We start from the raw sequence: 18,538 nt of genomic DNA on the forward strand, positions 1-18,538 counted from the left end.
TCCCATATATTTCTAAATTTAAAATATACACCTTAAATAACTCGTTTCAAAATTAAGTGAAGGGACAAGGAAAAAGATGGCGGAGGAATAGGTCGCGGCAATCACCTTCCTCCACACAAATACATCAAAAACACATCCACTTGCAGAGTGGCTCCTGGAGAACACCTTCTGAATGCTGGCAGGAGACCTCAGACGGCCAAAAAGGCAAGAGAATTTCCATGTAATGGGGTAGTGCAAAGGAAAGAAGGGAAAAAGAGAGACAAAGAAATCTGAGCAGACCAGCCCCTCTGGGAGGGGAGCTGTGAGGGAGGAAGGCTCCCACACACAGGGGAGCCCCATCACTGGTGGGGAAGGACAGGGGGAGCCTCGGAGCCCCCAGAAGAGACAGCAAAGGCAGGTGTGCCAAGGGCAGAGCAGAGAGATCCCCACACGGAGGAATCAGACAGCACTCCCCAGCCAGAGAAGCGACTCTGCTCACCTGCGGTGGTGGTGGGGGCTGGGCATAGAGGCTTGGGCCTTGGAAAACAGACCCCAGGGAGAGAGCAGGGGCTGGCTGCATGAGAACAGCCTGGGGGACAGGTGTGCCAGCAAGCTAGGAGGGAGCTTGGGGAAAATCCTGGGCCAGACAGAGAGGCAGGGGACTTTTGTTTCAGAGTGCTTGGGAGGAAATTCCCTCCCCACGAACTTACAGGCTGCAAAGCAGCATAGCCTGCGGCTGCTGGATGGAAAAGCCTGCAGTCCCACACCCCCGCCCGCCCCACGCGCCACTGGGTCCTGCCGAACGCCCGCCCATCAGCCCGCTGCCCCACCCCTGCCACCATGCCGCTGGCCTGCTCACCCACAGCTGCCAAGGGTCCTGTGTGTAAGGCAAGTTATTGGCCACATCCTCCCGGCAGCAGGAGAAGTCCACCAACACCAAGGTTCTGGTGATCAGGAACAACTTCCCTGGGAGAATGCACAGCACACCTCAGGCTCATGCTGACCTCTGCTGCTACTAGCACTCCCGCAGATTTGTTAGACTGCCATATCGCTCCCTACCCCCCGACCTGAAGTTGCAAGTGAGCCCCAACCACCCTCTTTCACCCCCTCCTTACTGGGTGGGGAACTGATTCCTGAGAGTAACCCACATGCAAAGTAGGGACCAAAACCAAAACTGACCCCTGAGGACTGCAGGATCAAAGAAGAGAAAGAGAAACAGCTGCAGGAGGAGCAGATTTAATGCCCACAATAGGCTTGAAAGACCCTGCATCTGTGGATCACCTGAATAGACGAGTGTTTCTACAATAGAGACTGTAGACATAGGGGACAGCGGGCACAAATACACACAGGACTAACACCAGATCACAGTCTGAGCTCTCCACAGTCCTTTCCACAGCAGGCACAGAGCCATACCTAGAGGAATTGGAGGACTTCTTGGTTTGCTTATCTTGTTTCTGGTTTTAGGTATTTGTTAAACTTTTGCTGTATATATGTGTATGTGGATTTGCTGGTAATGGGTATGAGTACTTTCTTCTTTCTTTTCTTTGCTCTCTCATTTTCTCTTCTCATTGTTTCTTTTCCTCTTCTCTTTCTGCAAGTGCGAGTGTGCATATCTCCTTGTGTGATTGTGACTGATTAGAGTGGCTTTTACCACTAGTCTTGGGGATCTGTCTGTTCCTTCCCCTTTCTCCCTTTTTTTCCCCTTTTTTCTTTGCTCTCCTTCTACCTCCTTTTTCTCCATGCCGTGCAGCTTCCAGGGTCTTGGTGCCCTGGACAGGCTTCAGACCTGGACCTCTGAGACAGCAGAGAGGAGTCCAGGACATTGGAGAACTCCTGACTCCATGGAATATTAATTAGCAAGTGCTCTCCCAAAGTTCTCATTCTCAACACCAAGCTCCAAATCCAACCAAAGGCCAGCAAGCTCCAGTGCTTGACACCTTAAGCCAAACAGAACAGAGATAAGAGGAACTTCTACTAGGCAGCATAGGGAAAGGAGACAGCAAATACGATAAATCAGACAAAATGAGACAACAAAGAAACCCCTTGCAGGCAAAGGAGCAAGATAAAAACCCACAAGACCAAATGTATGAAGAAGAAACTGGAAAATTGCCTGAAAAAGAATTCAGAGTAATGATAGTAAAGATGATCCAAAATCTTGAAAACAAAATAGAGAAAATCCAAGAAACATTTAATGAGGACCTAGAAGAACTAAAGAGCAAACAAACAGTAATGAACAACAGAATAACTGAGGCAGAAGAAGGAGTAAGTGACTTGGAAGATAGAATGGGGGAAATAACTACCACAGAACAGGAAAAAGAAAAAAAGAATAAAAAGAATGGAAGACAATCTCAGAGACCTCAGGTATAATATTAAGTGTACCAACATTCAAATCATAGGCGTCCCAGAAGAAGAAGGAAAAAAGAAAGGGTCTGAGAAAATATTTGAGGAGATTATGGTGGAAAACTTCCCCTACATGGGAAAGGAAATAGTAAATCAAATCCAAGAAGTGCAGAGAGTCCCATACAGAATAAACCCAAGGAGAAACACACTGAGGCACGTATTAATCAAACTAACGAAAATTAAACACAAAGAAAAAATATTAAAAGCAGCAAGAGAAAAGCAATAAATAACATATGAGGGAAAAACCCCTAAGGGTAACAGCTGATCTCTCTGCAGAAACTCTGCAAGCCAGAAGGGAGTGGCAAGAGATAATTAAAGTCTTGAAAGAGAAAAACCTACAGTCAAGAATACTCTACCCAGCAAGAATCTCATTCAGATTTGACAGAGAAATCAAAAGCTTTAAAGACAAGCAAAAGATAAGAGAATTCAGCACCATCAAACCAGTCTTACAACAACTGCTAAAGGAACTCTTCTAGGCAATAAACATAAGACAAGGAAAAGACCTACAAAAACACAGCCAAAACAATCAAGAAAATGGTAATAGGAACATACATGTAAATAATTACCTTAAATGTAAATGGATTAAATGCTCCAACCAAAAGACACAGACTGGCTGAATGGATACAAAAACAAGACCCTTATATGTATTGTCTACAAGAAACCCACTTCAGACCTAGGGACACATACAGACTGAAAGTAAGGGTACAGAAAAAGATATTCCATGCAAATGGAAGTCAAAGGAAAGCTGGAGTAGCAATACTCATATCAGAAAAATTAGACCTTAAAGTAAAGACTATTACAAGAGACAAGGAAGGACACTACATAATGATCAAGGGATCAATCCAAGAAGAAGATATAACAATTGTAAATATCTATGCACCCAACATAGGAGCACCTCAATACATAAGGCAAATACTAACAGCCATAAAAGGGAAATCAACAGTAACACAATACTAGTAGGAGACTTTAACACCCCACTTACATCAATGGACAGGTCATCAAAACAGAAAATAAATATAAGGACATACAAGCTCTAAATGAGACATTAGACCATCTTGACTTAATTGATATTTATAGGACATTCCATCCAAAAACTACAGAATACACTTTCTTCTCAAGTGTGCATGGAACATTCTCCAGGATAGATCACATCTTCGGGCATAAATGAAGCCTCAGTAAATTCAAGAAAATTGAAATCGTATCAAGCATCTTCTCTGACCACAACGCCATGAGACTAGATGTCAATTACAGGAAAAAAACTGCAAAAAATACAAACACATGGTGGCTAAGCAATACACTATTAAACAACCAAGAAGTCACTGCAGAAATCAAAGAGGAAATCAAAAAATACCTAGAAACAAATGACAATGAAAACACGATGACCCAAAACATATGGGATACAGCAAAAGCAGTTCTAAGAGGGAAGTTTATAGCAATATAATCCTACCTCAAGAAACAAGAAAAATTTTGAATAAACAACCTAACCTTACACCTAAAACTATTAGAGAAAGAAGAACTAAAAAACCCCAAAGTGAGCAGAAAGAAAGAAATCATAAAGATCAGATCAGAAATAAATGAAAAAGAAAGGAAGGAAATAATAGCAAAGATCAATAAAACTAAAAGCTGGTTCTTTAAGATAAACAAAATTGATAAACCATTAGCCAGACTCATCAGGAACAAAAGGGAGAAGACGCAAATCAACAGAATTAGAAATGAAAAAGGAGAAGTAACAACACACACCGCAGAAATACAAAAGATCATGAGAGACTACTACAAGCAACTCTATGCCAATAAATTGGATAAACTGGAAGAAATGGATAAATTCGTAGAATAGTACAATCTTCCAAGACTGAACCAGGAAGAATAGAAAATATGAACAGACCAATCACAAGCACTGAACTTGAGACTCTGATTAAAAATTTCCCAACAAACCAAAGCCCAGGGCCAGATGGCTTCACAGGCGAATTCTATCAAACATTTAGAGAAGAGCTAACACCTATCCTTCTCAAACTCTTCCAAAATATAGTAGAAGGAGGAACATTCCCAAACTCATTCTACGAGGCCATTATCACCCTGATATCAAAACCAGAAAAAGATGTCACAAAAAAAGGAAAATTACAGGCCAATATCACTGATGAATATAGATGCAAAAATCCTCAACAAAATACTAGCTAACAGAATCCAACAGCACAGTAAAGAGATCATACACCATGATCAAGTGGGTTTTATCCCTGGAATGCAAGGATTCTTCAATACACGCAAATCAATCAATGTGATATATCATATCAACCAATTGAAGGACAAAAACCATATGATAATCTCAATAGATGCAGAAAAAGCTTTTGACAAAATCCAACATCCATTTATGATAAAAACTCTCCAGAAAGTGGGCACAGAAGGAAGTTACCTCAACATGATAAAAGCCATATGTGAGAAACCAACAGCCAACATTGTTCTAAAGGGTGAAAAACTGAAAGCACTCCCTCTAAGGACAGGAACAAGACAAGGGTGTCCACTCTCACCATTATTATTCAACATAGTTTTGGAAGTTTTAGCCACAGCAATCAGAGAAGAAAATGAAATAAAAGGAATCCAAATTGGAAAAGAAGAAGTAAAATTGTCACTCTTTGCAGATGACATGATATTATACATAGAAAACCTTAAAGACTCTACCAGAAAACTGCCAGCAATAATTGAGGAATTTAGTAAAGCAGCAGGATACAAAATAAATGCGCAGAAATCTCTTGCATTCCTATACACTAACAACGAAAGAGCAGAAAGAGAAATTAAGGAAACTCTCCCATTTACCATTGCAACAAAAAGAATAAAATACCTAGGAATAAACCTGCCTAAGGAGGCAAAAGACCTGTATGCAGAAAACTATAAGACACTTATGAAAGAATCAAAGACAATACAAACAGATGGAGAGACATACCATGTTCTTGGACTGGAAGAATCAACATTGTGAAAATGACTGTACTACCCAAAGCAATTTACAGATTCAACACAATCCCTATCAAATTACCAATGGCATTTTTCACAGAACTAGAACAAAAAAATTTATGATTTGTATGGAAATTCAAAAGGCCCTGAATAGCCAAAGTAATCTTGAGAAGGAAAGATGGAGCTGGAGGAATCAGGATCCCGGACTTCAAACTATACTACAAGGCCACAGTGATCAAGACAGTATGGTACTGGCACAAAAACAGAAATATAGATCAGTGGAACAGGATAGAGAGCCCAGAGATAAACCCACGCACGTATGGGCACCTTATTTTGATAAAGGAGACAAAAATATACAATGGAAAAAAGACAACCTCTTCAATAAGTGGTGCTGGGAAACTTGGACAGCAACATGTAAAAGAATGAAATTAGAACACTTCCTAACACCATACACAAAAATAAATTCAAAATGGATTACAGACCTAAATGTAAGGCCAGACACTATAAAATTCTTAGAGGAAAACATAAGCAGAACACTCTATGACATAAATCAAAGCAAAATCCTTTTTGACCCTCCACTTAGAATAATGGAAATAAAATTAAAAAATAAACTAATGGGACCTAATGAAACTTAAAGGCGTTGGCACAGTGAAAGAAACCATAAATAAGATAAGAAGACAACCCTCAGAATGGGAGAAAATATTTGCCAATGAAGCAATGGACAAAGGATTAATCGCCAAAATATACAAGCAGCTCATGCAGCTTAACACCAAAAAAGCAAATAACCCAATCCACAAATGGGTAGAAGACCTAAATAGACATTTCTCCAAAGAAGACATGCAGATGGCCAACAAACACGAGAAGATGCTCAACATCACTAATCATTAGAGAAATGCAAGTCAAAGCCACCTCACACGGGTCAGAATGGCCATCATCAAAAAACCTAGAAACAATAAATGCTAGAGAGGCTGTGGAGAAAAGGGAACCCTCCTGCACTGTTGGTGGGAATGTAAGTTGGTACAGCCACCATGGAAAACAGTATGGAAGTTCCTTAAAAAACAAAAAATAGAACTACCATATGACCCAGCAATCCCACTCCTGGGCATATACCCAGAGAAAACCATAATCCAAAAAGAAACAGGTACTATAATGTTCACTGCAGCACTATTTACAATAGCCAGGACATGGAAGCAACCTAAATGTCCATCAACAGATGAACGGATAAAGAAGATGTGGCACATATATACAATGGAATATTACTCAGCCATAAAAAGGAATGAAATTGAGTTATTTGTGGTGAGCTGGATGGACCTAGAGTCTGTCATACAGAGCGACGTAAGCCAGAAAGAGAAAAACAAATACTGTATCTAACTTATATATATGGACTCTAAAAAAAAAAAAAGGTACTGATGAACCCAGTGACGGCAAGAATAAAGATGCAGATGTAGAGAACGGACTTGAGGACACAGGGTGGGGGGCAAAGGGGAAGCTGGGACGAAGCAAGAGAGCAGCATAAACATATATACACTACCAAATGTAAAATAGATAGCTCGTGGAAGTTCCTGCATAACATAGGGAGATAAACTCGATGATGGGTGATGACTTAGAGGGCCAGGACAGGGAGGGTGGGAGGGAGTCACAGCAGGGGGGATTTGGGGATATGTGTATAAATACAGCTGATTCACTTTGGTGTACCTCAAAAATTGGCACAACAGTGTAAAGCAATTATATTCCAATAAAGAACTTTAAAAAAAATGAAGTTAAAATAAAAATTAAAAGTAGTTAGAATTAATCTCTGGAAGAAGACACAACACAGTTTTTACATCTCTGCTGTTTCAGGTGAGAATGAAGCAGTGCTGACGGGCGCATGGGAGATATTTCACTATTTCTATGACTTTTAAATTCTGATTGGTGTTAACATATTTCCTAATCAAATAAATCCTAACATTTAAATTCTGAGGAATGACTGATAGTGAAAATACTCCTTAACAAATCCTTGAGGATGAAACTAAAGTGAAGGAAACATTAGCAAGACAGAACAATTAGCAAGATAGAAATTAGCAAGATGGAACAGTTTCTGGTAAGACTGATGAAGGGAATAAGAAAGAAGGCACAGATAAATAAATATTAGATATAAAAAACAAAGTACGGCAATATTATCTAGAAAAAAGAGATAACTAATATTACAATTTAAGAAGGACACACCACAGATCCACCAGAGATCAAAAAGCTGGTAAGGTGATACCATAAAAATATTATGCCAATAACTGGAGATGCTGGGTGAAACAGACTCCGAGGAAAGTAAGTATAAAGGAACAAACTCTCAACTAAAACAATCCAATTAAAGACACTGAAAGAATCGCTAAGAATCTTCTGAAAAAGAAAACCCTAAACTCAAATAATTTTATAGAAAAGTCACCCAGGAGAGGGGTCGTTCTAATCTTTTACAAACTTTCACAGAGAATAGACAATGAGAAGTACACACTGAAACTACCTCAGAAGTCATAACATTGATAACAAAGGATGACAGGAATACGGAGAGAAATAAAAATTATAGGCCAACTCAGTCATGAACCAGACATAAAATCTTAAATAAATTATTAGCAATATAAGTCTGGTAATGTATAAAAATAAAGTATGTAATCACCAAGTTGCAGAGAATGCAAGGGAAGTATAACATTTATAAAATTCCATAAATTCCAATAAATAGCAGATTTAGATGAAAAGAAAAAATTCCTAAATTACAAAAATTTACCAAAACTGACTAGGAAAAAAACTGGAAACTGTGAATCATCGTATAACCACAGGAAAAATTTAAATAGTAGTCAAAAATCTTTCCAGAAATAAAATATCAAGCCCAGACGGCTTTACTGGCCAGTTCCATCAAATATTTAGGAAACAAATAACTCATTCTTACGCTCATTCTTTCAGAGAATAAAAAGGAGGATTATTCAGCAACTCAAATTACGAGGCTAGCATAACATCAATTAAAAACATGTCCAAAAAAGAAAAATCTCAGGTCAATCTCTCTTAAAAATTACTGGGGAATTGAATCCAGTGATAACACGTCATGAAAAGACTGGATGGGACATACTGCTGGCTTAACGTTAGACAATGACTTATAATACAATTTATTCCACTATGTATCAGAAGGAAACCTTATGATCATCTCAACACACAGAAAAGTATCTGATAAAATTCTACCATAGAAAGTCTTAGCAAAATAGGAATAGAAGACACCATTCTCAACCAGATAAAAGTATTTACCAGAAACTTGGCAAATTTTATTCATTCTTTATTGTGAAGTTTTAAAATAGCTCTTTTAAAACCAAGAAGAAGCAAAGAACGCCTGCTACGACTACTTGTAATCGTAAGTGCATGACAAGAAAAAAGTAAAATGCAAACAAAACTGTTTCTAATCATGGATGTTATAATTGTGTATTGAGAAAAGTACAATTGAACGTACAAGTTACTAGAAATAATGAGAGTTTAGAAAGGTATCTGAATCAAAGATCAATGTTTAAAAATCATTTGTAATTTTTATACATCTGAAAAAAATTATAAAACACCATTTATAACTATACATAACAAATGTAAGTTTCTCAGAAACAAGTCTACCAAAAGATCTGCAAAACTCTAAAGAAAAAACGGTAACCCTTTTTGGAAGACATTAAAGAAGATCTAAACACCTAAGAGGTACATCCTAGTGATAGAAAGTCTCTCCATCAGCTCTCCCCAAGTGGTCTACAGCATCAGTGCAAGTCCAACTGAAATTTCAACAAAAGCTTTCCAGAAACCTGACAAGTGGAATCTAAAACCTACAGGAATGAACACAGTACCCCGATGTTCCTAAAGAAGAACAAGTGGTGCGGCATTCCACACTGATACCAGGTCCTAAGTAATGTTACTGAAAAGAGCAGTGTCGTATTATCGCAGAGATTGGGGAGCCCAGAAATGGGCTCCCATGGGCAGGGCTGGCGTTGTGGTTTAGAAGGGAAGGGATGAACTAGTCTAAAAACTGTTCTCAAATAACAGTGATTCAAATGGAAAAAACAGCATTGTACCCCCATCGTACATGACAGACAAAAATAAATTCCCTCCATTCCTAGGTACACATCCAAGAGGAATAAAACACATCCCCACAAAAACGTGCACAGAATGTTCAAAGCAGCATCACTCGTAATAGCCAAAAAGTAAAAACAACCAAAATGTCCATCAGCTGATGAATGGACAAATAAATCTAGTATATACAAACAACAGAGTATCATTCAGCAGCTAAAAGAAGCCTGCGACGACATGTATGAACCTTGAACACATACTGAATAAAAGTGCCAGTCGCAAAAGACCACATGCTGCCCGACTCCACCATCTAAACGAGGCAGACAGGCAAATCCGGAGAGACGGGATCATCCGTGGATCCGCGGTTACCTGGGGCTGGCGAGTGTGGGGGAGACGGAGCGTGATGGTTCACAGACATCGGTGTGTTGAGAGGAGGTGATAAAGCATTCTAGAATTGATGGGGTGATGGCTGCACAACTGTGGATGGATTAAAACTCACTGCATTGCACACCTTAAATGGGTGACTTGCATGGTATGAAAATTACATCTCCACAAAGGATCATTTTTAAAATAATGCTTAATGGACAGAGACCAAAGGTGAAAGACAAAATTTGTGTAAAATATGGGAGATGGCTTTTTTTTTTTTTTTTTTTTTGGCTGCACATTACATGGGACCTTAGTTCCCTGACCAGGGATCAAACCCAGGCCACGGCAGTGAGAGCGCACAGGCCTAATCACTGGACCACCAGGGAAGTCCCTGGGAGATGGCTTTTTTACTTCAAGGTAAGGAAGTATTTCTTAAACGTAACTCAAAGGGCACTAACTTGAAAAGATTGATAAATCAGATAAAATATAATTAAGAAGACTTCATTCATCAAAAGACACCAGAAAGCTATTGAAAAGATAAATCAAAACCGGGAAGGGGAGGTTTGCAATACGTGTAATTAACAGAAGAATAGTAACCAGAGCTCATAAAGCTTTCCAGTAAGTACAGGTAAACAATCCAGCAGAAAAACGAGGAGGAGACACGAATACGAACTTCATAAAGGGCAAAATTTTAATGGTAAACATATGAAAAAGTATCCTACCTTATCACTCTTCAGAAAATGCAAACTTTTACAATTACTCTATCTGCAAATATGGAGATGTCTGACGGTACCAAACGTCGGCAAGGATAGCGCTCTTACAAACAACTGATGTGAGCGTAAAGCTGTAAAATCCTGTCCTAAATTCCTCTGGCTTTACCTAGAAAAGCTGAACATTTTCATAAGCTTCATCCCAACATTTTATAGAGAAAGCTCTTCATATGTACTCCAGGGACATGTCCAAGAATATGCATCACAGCTTTTTAAAAACTGCACAACTAGAGATGGCCCAGGTTTGCATCACAGCTGATTGACTGTTGGTCACACAGTGGGATACCCAGCAAAATAAGTAAACCAGAGCCGCACACGACAACAGATGAATATTGCAAATAGAATATTAAGTGAAAATGCAAATAACAGACCACCTACAATATGTAATCACTTTTATAAAATGTTTTAAAAAACAAGCAAAAGTAAACAGTATGCTCTTTAGAGAACATACACGTGATAAAGCTGTACTGAAAACAATGTGAGGAAACTATCAGCACATAATTAAGAACAATGGTTGCCTTGGGGACAGGGATGCCAAGAGTGTGGCAGCACAGAAGGGCACAGCAGAGGCGTGTCTGAATAATAATGCTCTTCTAACTCTTGACACAGGTGGTCAGTTCATGACACGCATTCGTACTGAAGTGCTAGTTACGACATAGATCCTTTGTATCAGATGCAACGTAATAAATAAATTTTAAAAGATGTTGCAGGGGTTTAAGCCCAGGTGGCAAGGAGAAAGCTTCTAACGAGGAATGACTTCTTAAATTTTAACAATAATTATTTTAATATAGTCCTTTTATTTATTATGAAAATTTTAAAAATTCTATAACAATTTTTCCTTTTGTTGTGGATATTACATAGGAAACCCTCAATTTCAATCACGTCTTCAAATACCACATTGTTTCATTATTCTTTACTTTTCTCATGAAAAAAAGTTAATTTAAAATATCTTATCTTTAGAACAATATACTAATAGTTCTAGAATACATTTTAATAATTTATGGTTAACATTAAAGCCACCAAACATTATTTTAAGCCATACAAAACTGAGCAAAATAATTTCTCTGTTTTCATTATGGTGGACACAATAGATACATCTTTGGATTTAAGTTTACAGATTCAAAGAAAACACATAATCTTAACTTATGGTCTTTTACTCTTCTAACATTATCTTATAAATATCATATGCAATAGAAAGTTCTCTTTCTGTTGTAAACAACTCCCATAGGAACTTTAGCATAAAAGACAATTTCACCTTGTAAGAAAACACTGCTTTTGTCTCCCAAAGAAAAAAGTATCAAAAATAATGATAGATGATTAGTGTGTTTCTAACAAATTAAATACAGTAGTTAAACACCACTCAGCTCTGTTTTGAAGCAGAAGAACCGGTATGCAAGGGACACCCTGGTTCAGGCAGTCGCAGGCTCAGACAGTACGGCTTAGGGAGGACGGAAGAGAAACACACAGCACGGAGGCAGGGCAGGGCCAGGAGGCTGGAATCCGCCAGGGTCACCACTCACAGATGGCGAGCGCCTCCCGGGGCTCTCGGTGACTTCGGTCTCTGCTCAGCCGGGCATCACTGGTCTGTCTGTCCCTCTACGTGTCCGTCCACCTCAAAAGCCATTACCTCAAGGCCTCGTATTTTAAGGAGCAGGATAGTCCACGTCTATAACGAGCCTCAGTGTCCGCTTCTGAAGAGTGGTGTCCTCGTTTATACACCAGGCGCAGCAGGAGGCAGAACCCTCAGAGGGGCTGTGTCTCCGGAGCACAGTCCATGTGCCTGCCCTCCTCCTCACTGGAATCTCCTGCCACAGTCAAAGGTGAGGAGCCTAAGAACAGGGCCCTGACACCCCTCTCCTCCCTTCTGCAGATGCTCTCAGTCTTGTCACAGGTTGGAATCAGGACGGAGAACAGGATGGAAGCGCTCTTCTGCTTTAGGGTCTGTTAATAAGTAGGAGTTTATTACATAACTCAGCTTTATTTATTAGTGTATTTCCTGTTTTAAATGTGCCTTATGTAAAAATTTAAAATTTGCCCTCAATTTTATGTCTCCAAAACTTCACTGAGCTCTTTATCAAGAGAAAACATTGGAAGACAACTTTGTGTTGGCCGTCTCCAGCTAACAAAGGAAAAGGGAAAAACTTAACCCACAGATGTTTTTAAAAATGATTTTGTGGAGAAAACACCCTGGTGACTAGTAAGATTTTTGTTGGTTATGATATATAATCTAAATATATAATACACTTGCTACAAATGTATATTATATATATTTTAGTATTAAATATTGTATCAAACATTAAAATATAGATAATAGATTCTTTCTGTTATACTCAGTTACTGATCACTCCCTATCCTATGTCAGTTATTTTCGAAGCAAAACTTCAGACTTTTATTCTTCTAGAACTTTCATTTTACTCCAAATGTCTCGTTTTATTTTTGAATAAAAGGAATACATTGAATGAAATGTGAATTTGGGGGATTTGACTAAATATATAGAATTGATGTGAAAGCAGATATTCAGATTTCAAGGAAGGATAGCATATATATTAAAAAGTCGAGAGTGGATGCAGCTGGATCAATAAAAAATAATACTTTGGAGAAGGTTTAATACATCTATTTTATAGAGATTAATTTATATCAAGCATAACACTATACCTTACATGAGATTCAATGTTGATTATACTTTAAAAACTGAAATTCATCTAGTTAAAAATAAAAGCATATTTTACTGTATAATTATATTCTACAACATTCAATATGCCTTTTAACATATTTTGGAAATCAATCACTTCAAAATAAGCCAAGTGTTATGAGATTATTTTACAGGTGAGTTAATTTTTTTCCTGATTTTTGGAATAAAAGTTTATATTTTTTAGTGGGCTGAAAAGCTTTTAAAGTGTATTCCCATAAGCCATAGGCAAGACAGGTAGTTGATAAAAGCAGAAAAGAGAAACATTAAGAGATGCAGGGAAAGTCACATAAAAGTCTGGGTAAGAAACCAGGTCTTCAGATTCCTAGGGCAGCAGGAATATTTGCTATTTATAACCTCCTGCATCTGGGCTGCAAATAGAACGTTTTTGATTCGTAATACTTACGTTCTGTCAAATGGAAAATGCTAAAAATCCCTCCAATGACTGAGAGACATTTAGAAAGAAGTCAGCAGATAAACCGTATGATTATTCAAAACTGTCTCTGAGACCCAGTATGCATGTTTAGGATACTTAGAGTATGTTTGTGTCTCTAGACTCTTATCCTACAGTTACTAGACTCAGCAATTAAAAATATAATCATTCTCCCACCTTGCAGTTCAGTGAAAATATTACCTCTGCAACTTGTAAAGACGAGAAAGGGGTTTAAATTGCCCCAAATTTAAGCTATTCCAAAAGAATAGCTCAGCTCTGGAAGGAATTCTATACACAAGATTAAAATGCGGCATCGCTGATCCCAGTGAAACACTAAATTACGTGATGAAAGAGAGGACAGAGCCTAGCATACAGGAAAGGCAAGAAAAACTTGACTTTGATTAAAAATTTTTAGAACAATTAATATTCAGTTTTGGAACATACTACAAAGGGCTTATGTCAAGAAATAAAATATGTTTTTTCACCTGCGAAAGAAGAGCGCACTTTAGGTGGAGGATAAAAAAGAAAAAAAGAAATAGGGTGAAAGTACAAAAGACAAGCACTCATTAACTTGCACGCCTATCTGGAGAAGAAACTTCAAAAGCAGAAGCAGAACGTGCGGCCGTGAGTCACGGGAGCCGGCCCGCCCTGTGCTGCACCTGCTCTCTGTGAATAAAAACAACGCCGTGACCAGCTCACAACGGATTCATTCTAAAAGAACCACCCAGCTCATCTAATAGAAAATCGGTCTTGAGGAAAGTGAGTGAAGACCCACAGCGGTTTGCTTTTAGGCTGTTGTTACAATTAAAAGGGAAAAAAGGACGTCACATCACATTGGCCTATTTGGAAACTTGCAAATGGAATGTCTACCACACTTGACATGCCTGAGTGTGAACATTTACTGTACGGAGTGAATGTGTTAATAATGAACAGAAGCACAACATACAAGCGTGTTTATTTTCTCGGCTCACATGGAACATGAAAGTGGAAGTAGTCCCCTCGAGAATACTGGCCCTAGAAAGACACTGTCTTCAAAAAGCACTCTCAGCAACCTCATCTGGCGGATGCACAGCGAGGTGCTCAAGGGCCAACGCGGACACGGGGCCCACCGCTCACTCTGGAGCGACGTCAGGCTAGCAGACAGCAGGGCCACGCTCCGGGAGACACAGAAGCGCTGAGAGCCACTCCCGTGTCAGTGTCCCCAGCAGCGACGGGCGACCTGCCTGGCCTCGGGGGAGCACGAGGCTCAGGCTGAACTCTTCTTCCACAGCAGAGCGCTTCTGTAAAGGGTGACGGCCGAGTAACTGGAAAGCACGTTTTCAACATTCTCTCTACTTACTATACTCCCCTTTTCCAGGAAAGCAAAGTCTCGACCCAGGTTTTCTGCTCGTTCTGTACCAGCCTCTCTGTGCAAACATCCTACAGGCATCACAGGCAGAAGAGCCCAGATGTTATCCTAGCGCCATTCAGAAAACACGGGTGACCACGCTAATAACCACAAGTTCTGGCTGCTTAATTACATATAAGACAATCGCGAACACTCTGAGCTTTGCAAAATGAGCCACGGAAGGGAGGAGAGCTTTGCCTCCCATGAAAGTCAAGCCACATCCACATCTGCCCCGACAGGAGGACGTGGTGCGTCCTCTCTTCTTCTTTTTTTTTTTTTTTTTTGTGCCTCAGGTGCAGCCAGCGGGGTCCCCCTCTGCTCGCCTCCAGGTCGAGGTGACGCACGGCAGACGGCGGGTCTGCACGGGTAGTGGGGGGCGACAGAGGGGAGTCTTGCCACTTCTGCTTTCCACAGGACATGTGCTTTTGTGGGGAGAGCCCTGTAGCGGGAGGCCGGATGCTGGTGGACCAGGAGCAGGGCTACAGCCCACGGGTCCCCAGGGATTCAACACCACCAGCACTTCTTCCACCAGTTAAGACACAGGTCTGAAATACGCAGGTCCTTTGCCAGGTTTAAGACAGCTGGTCATCTTTTCATTACAGCAGGTTAATTTGAGAAGTTGCTGAGGCCTTTGATTGGAAGCAGATGGATGTCTTCAGTAAGCAATTAAAAGCACTGTAAGCTGGTTTTATGTGGTAAAGAGCTCTTCTACCTCAGCTTCACATTTTGTGTTTGAAAGCTGTAAGGCTCATGATTGCTTTAATTAATTATTATTATTATTATTATTTTTTAAGAACTTTTATTGAGAGACACACAATAAACAGCATATATTTAGAGTGTACAATTTGGTATCCCAGTCTCCCACTTCATCCCCCCCAACCCTCCCCGCCTTCCCCACTTGGTGTCCATATGTTTGTTCTCTACATCTGTGTCTCTATTTCTGCCTTGCATTTCCTCTTCCATGGTTGTTAGCATTTGCCTTGTGTATTGAGGTGCTCATATATTGGGTTCATATATATTTATAATTGTTATCTCCTCTTCTTGGATGGATCCCTTGATCTTTATGTAATGTCCTTTCTTCTCTCTTGTAACATTTTTTATTTTAAAGTCTATTTTATCTGATATCAGTATTGCCACTCCAGCTTTCTTTTGATTTCCATTTGCATGGAATATCTATTTCCATCCCCTCACTTTCCATCTGTACGTGTCCCTAGGCCTGAAGTGGGTATCTTGTAGACAGCATATACATGAGTCTTGTTTTTGTATCCATTCAGCCAGTCTGTGTCTTTTGGTTGGTGCATTTAGTCCATTTACATTCAAGGTAATTATCGAGATGTATGTTCCTATTACCATGTTCTTAATTGTTTTGTTGTTTCTGTAGGTCCTTTTCTTCTCTTATGTTTCCCGCTTAGAGAAGTTCCTTTAACATTTGTTGTAGGGCTGGTTTGGTGGTGCTGAATTCTCTTAGCTGTTGCTTGTCTGTAAAGCTTTTGATTTCTCCATCGATCTGAATGAGATCCTTGCTGGGTAGAGTATTCTTGGTTGGAGGTTCTTCCCTTTCATCACTTGAAATATATCATGCCACTCCCTTCTGGCTTGCAGAGTTTCTGCTGAGAAATCAGCTGTTACCCTGATGGGAGTTCCCTTGTATGTTATTTGTTGTTTTTCCCTTGTTGCTTTTAATAACATTTCTCTGTCTTTAATTTTTGTCAATTTGACTACTATATGTCTTGGCGTGTTTCTCCATGGGTTTATCCTGCCTGGGACTCTCTGCGCTTCCTGGACTTGGGTAGCTATTTCCTTTCCCGTGTTAGGGAAGTTTTCAACTATAATCTCTTCCAATATTTTCTCAGGTCCTTTCTCTCTCTCGTCTCCTTCTGGGACCCCTATAATGCGAATGTTGGTGCGTTTAACATTGTCCCAGAGGTCTCTTAGGCTGTCTTCAGTTCTTTTCATTCTTTTTTCTTGATTCTTTTCCTCATCAGTGATTATCACCATTCTGTCTTCCAGGTCACTTATTCGCCCTTCTGCCTCAGTTAATTTGCTGTTGGTTCCTTCTAGTGTATTTTTCATTTCAGTTATGGTGTTGCATAGCTCTCTTTGTTTGCTCTTTAATTCTGCTAGGCCTTTGGCAAACTTTTTGATCTTTGCATCCAGTCTTTTTTCAAAGTCCTGGATCATCTTCACTATCATTATTCTGAATTCTTTTTCTGTAAGGGTGCCTATCTCCTCTTCATTTAGTTGTTTTTCTGGGGTTTTACCCTGTCCCTTCCTCTGGTACAAAGTCCTCTGCTTATGCATTTTCTCTATCTTTCTGTGGCTGTGGTTTTCAGTTCTGCAAGATGAAATACTACTGATACTGCTTGATCTGCTGTCTGCCCTCTTGTCTCTGTTCTTCTTATTATCACCAACAGCATTGCCTCCCAATTATGTTACTTTCATGCACTGTGTGCCCTTCATACAACTAATTCTTTAAATATATGCAGAAACTAAAGCAGGAACATCACATGATAGGTTTTACGTCAGTACCATGTAAACACCAGGGTTTCTAGCTTAATATTCCTGTTTTCTCACTCAGTGCAGAAAATAGTGTAATTCTTGGTAGATCTACTTCTAGGAATTCTGAAAGGAGCTCAAAATACATATCCTCTTAAAGCCATGAGGGCATTGGTAGTGAGTGTCTCCACACAGTAGCCCAACAGCCTCCTATGTCCACTTGACCTTAAAAGACAGCTTTGCGGTCGAACTTACTGCCAGGTAGGCCTTCCCAAGGTCTCTTGGGTGTTAGACACCTTATAGCATGTGCAGGGTGGATGGTGAGGAGAGAGAGGGAGCTCACCTCACTATTACTGCATCCCGCTTGTAAAGCATCCTGGGTGATTCTGAGGTCCATACAGCAACCCCAAGGGATGGTGAAAAATGACTTACTGTAATAATTTGTACTCTTGTACACGATCTGTTACTTGCTGCTCTTACTTCTCTATTCATAAAATGAAATCACTTAATATAAAAAAGAAATCATATGGGTAAAGCCAATGCAAATAACTAGGGGAAAATGCACGAGCTAAACCCAAGGTGATGTTGTCTCTGCTTATAAACACAAAGTACATCATTGTCAATTTTTTAATAATTTAGGCTTTTCAATTTAAAATTACTTCTAAATATTTTTGTAGGGTTTTCTTCTTAGCCAAGCCTCAATAGAAGTATAAAAAATGTTATTCTTAAATATATTCAAGTGTATATTCTAAAGGTATAAATAGTTCTATCATAACTGGTATACTGACATTAGAAACAGGATTCATAGCAAAGATATAATATAAAAATAAAGGCTTTAAATGAATTTATAGATAGAGTTAGACCACCACTTTCAAGGATTCATCTTATTAAATATAATGTTAAACTCTTTTCAACATTATATTCTTGCATCTGGTAAAACTAGACAGTTATGAGATCTTTAAGTAAAGTTATACATCTTAGATACGCAAACACTTAGCCACAGGCCCACTGCTCCT

At 39.4% G+C, this 18,538-nt stretch overlaps 1 protein-coding gene across 35 annotated transcripts in view; it reads right to left on the reverse strand.

Annotated features, from left to right (window-relative positions):
• CEP112 (centrosomal protein 112) overlaps positions 1-18,538 on the reverse strand; it is a 406,171-nt gene that overhangs the window by 167,713 nt on the left and 219,920 nt on the right. Inside the window, exon 22 of one of the 35 annotated variants that reach the window (XM_057713724.1) lies at positions 11,382-12,458. The exons of the other annotated variants lie outside the window; for them this stretch is intronic. Within the exon in view, the coding sequence (XP_057569707.1) occupies positions 12,261-12,458 (198 nt within the window). The 3' untranslated portion in view covers positions 11,382-12,260. Of the gene's footprint in view, positions 1-11,381; positions 12,459-18,538 lie in introns of those variants that run through there. 35 annotated transcript variants of the gene reach the window in all.

The sequence above is a fragment of the Hippopotamus amphibius genome, chromosome 17, assembly GCF_030028045.1.
Source record: "Hippopotamus amphibius kiboko isolate mHipAmp2 chromosome 17, mHipAmp2.hap2, whole genome shotgun sequence".
Lineage (NCBI taxonomy): Eukaryota > Metazoa > Chordata > Mammalia > Artiodactyla > Hippopotamidae > Hippopotamus > Hippopotamus amphibius.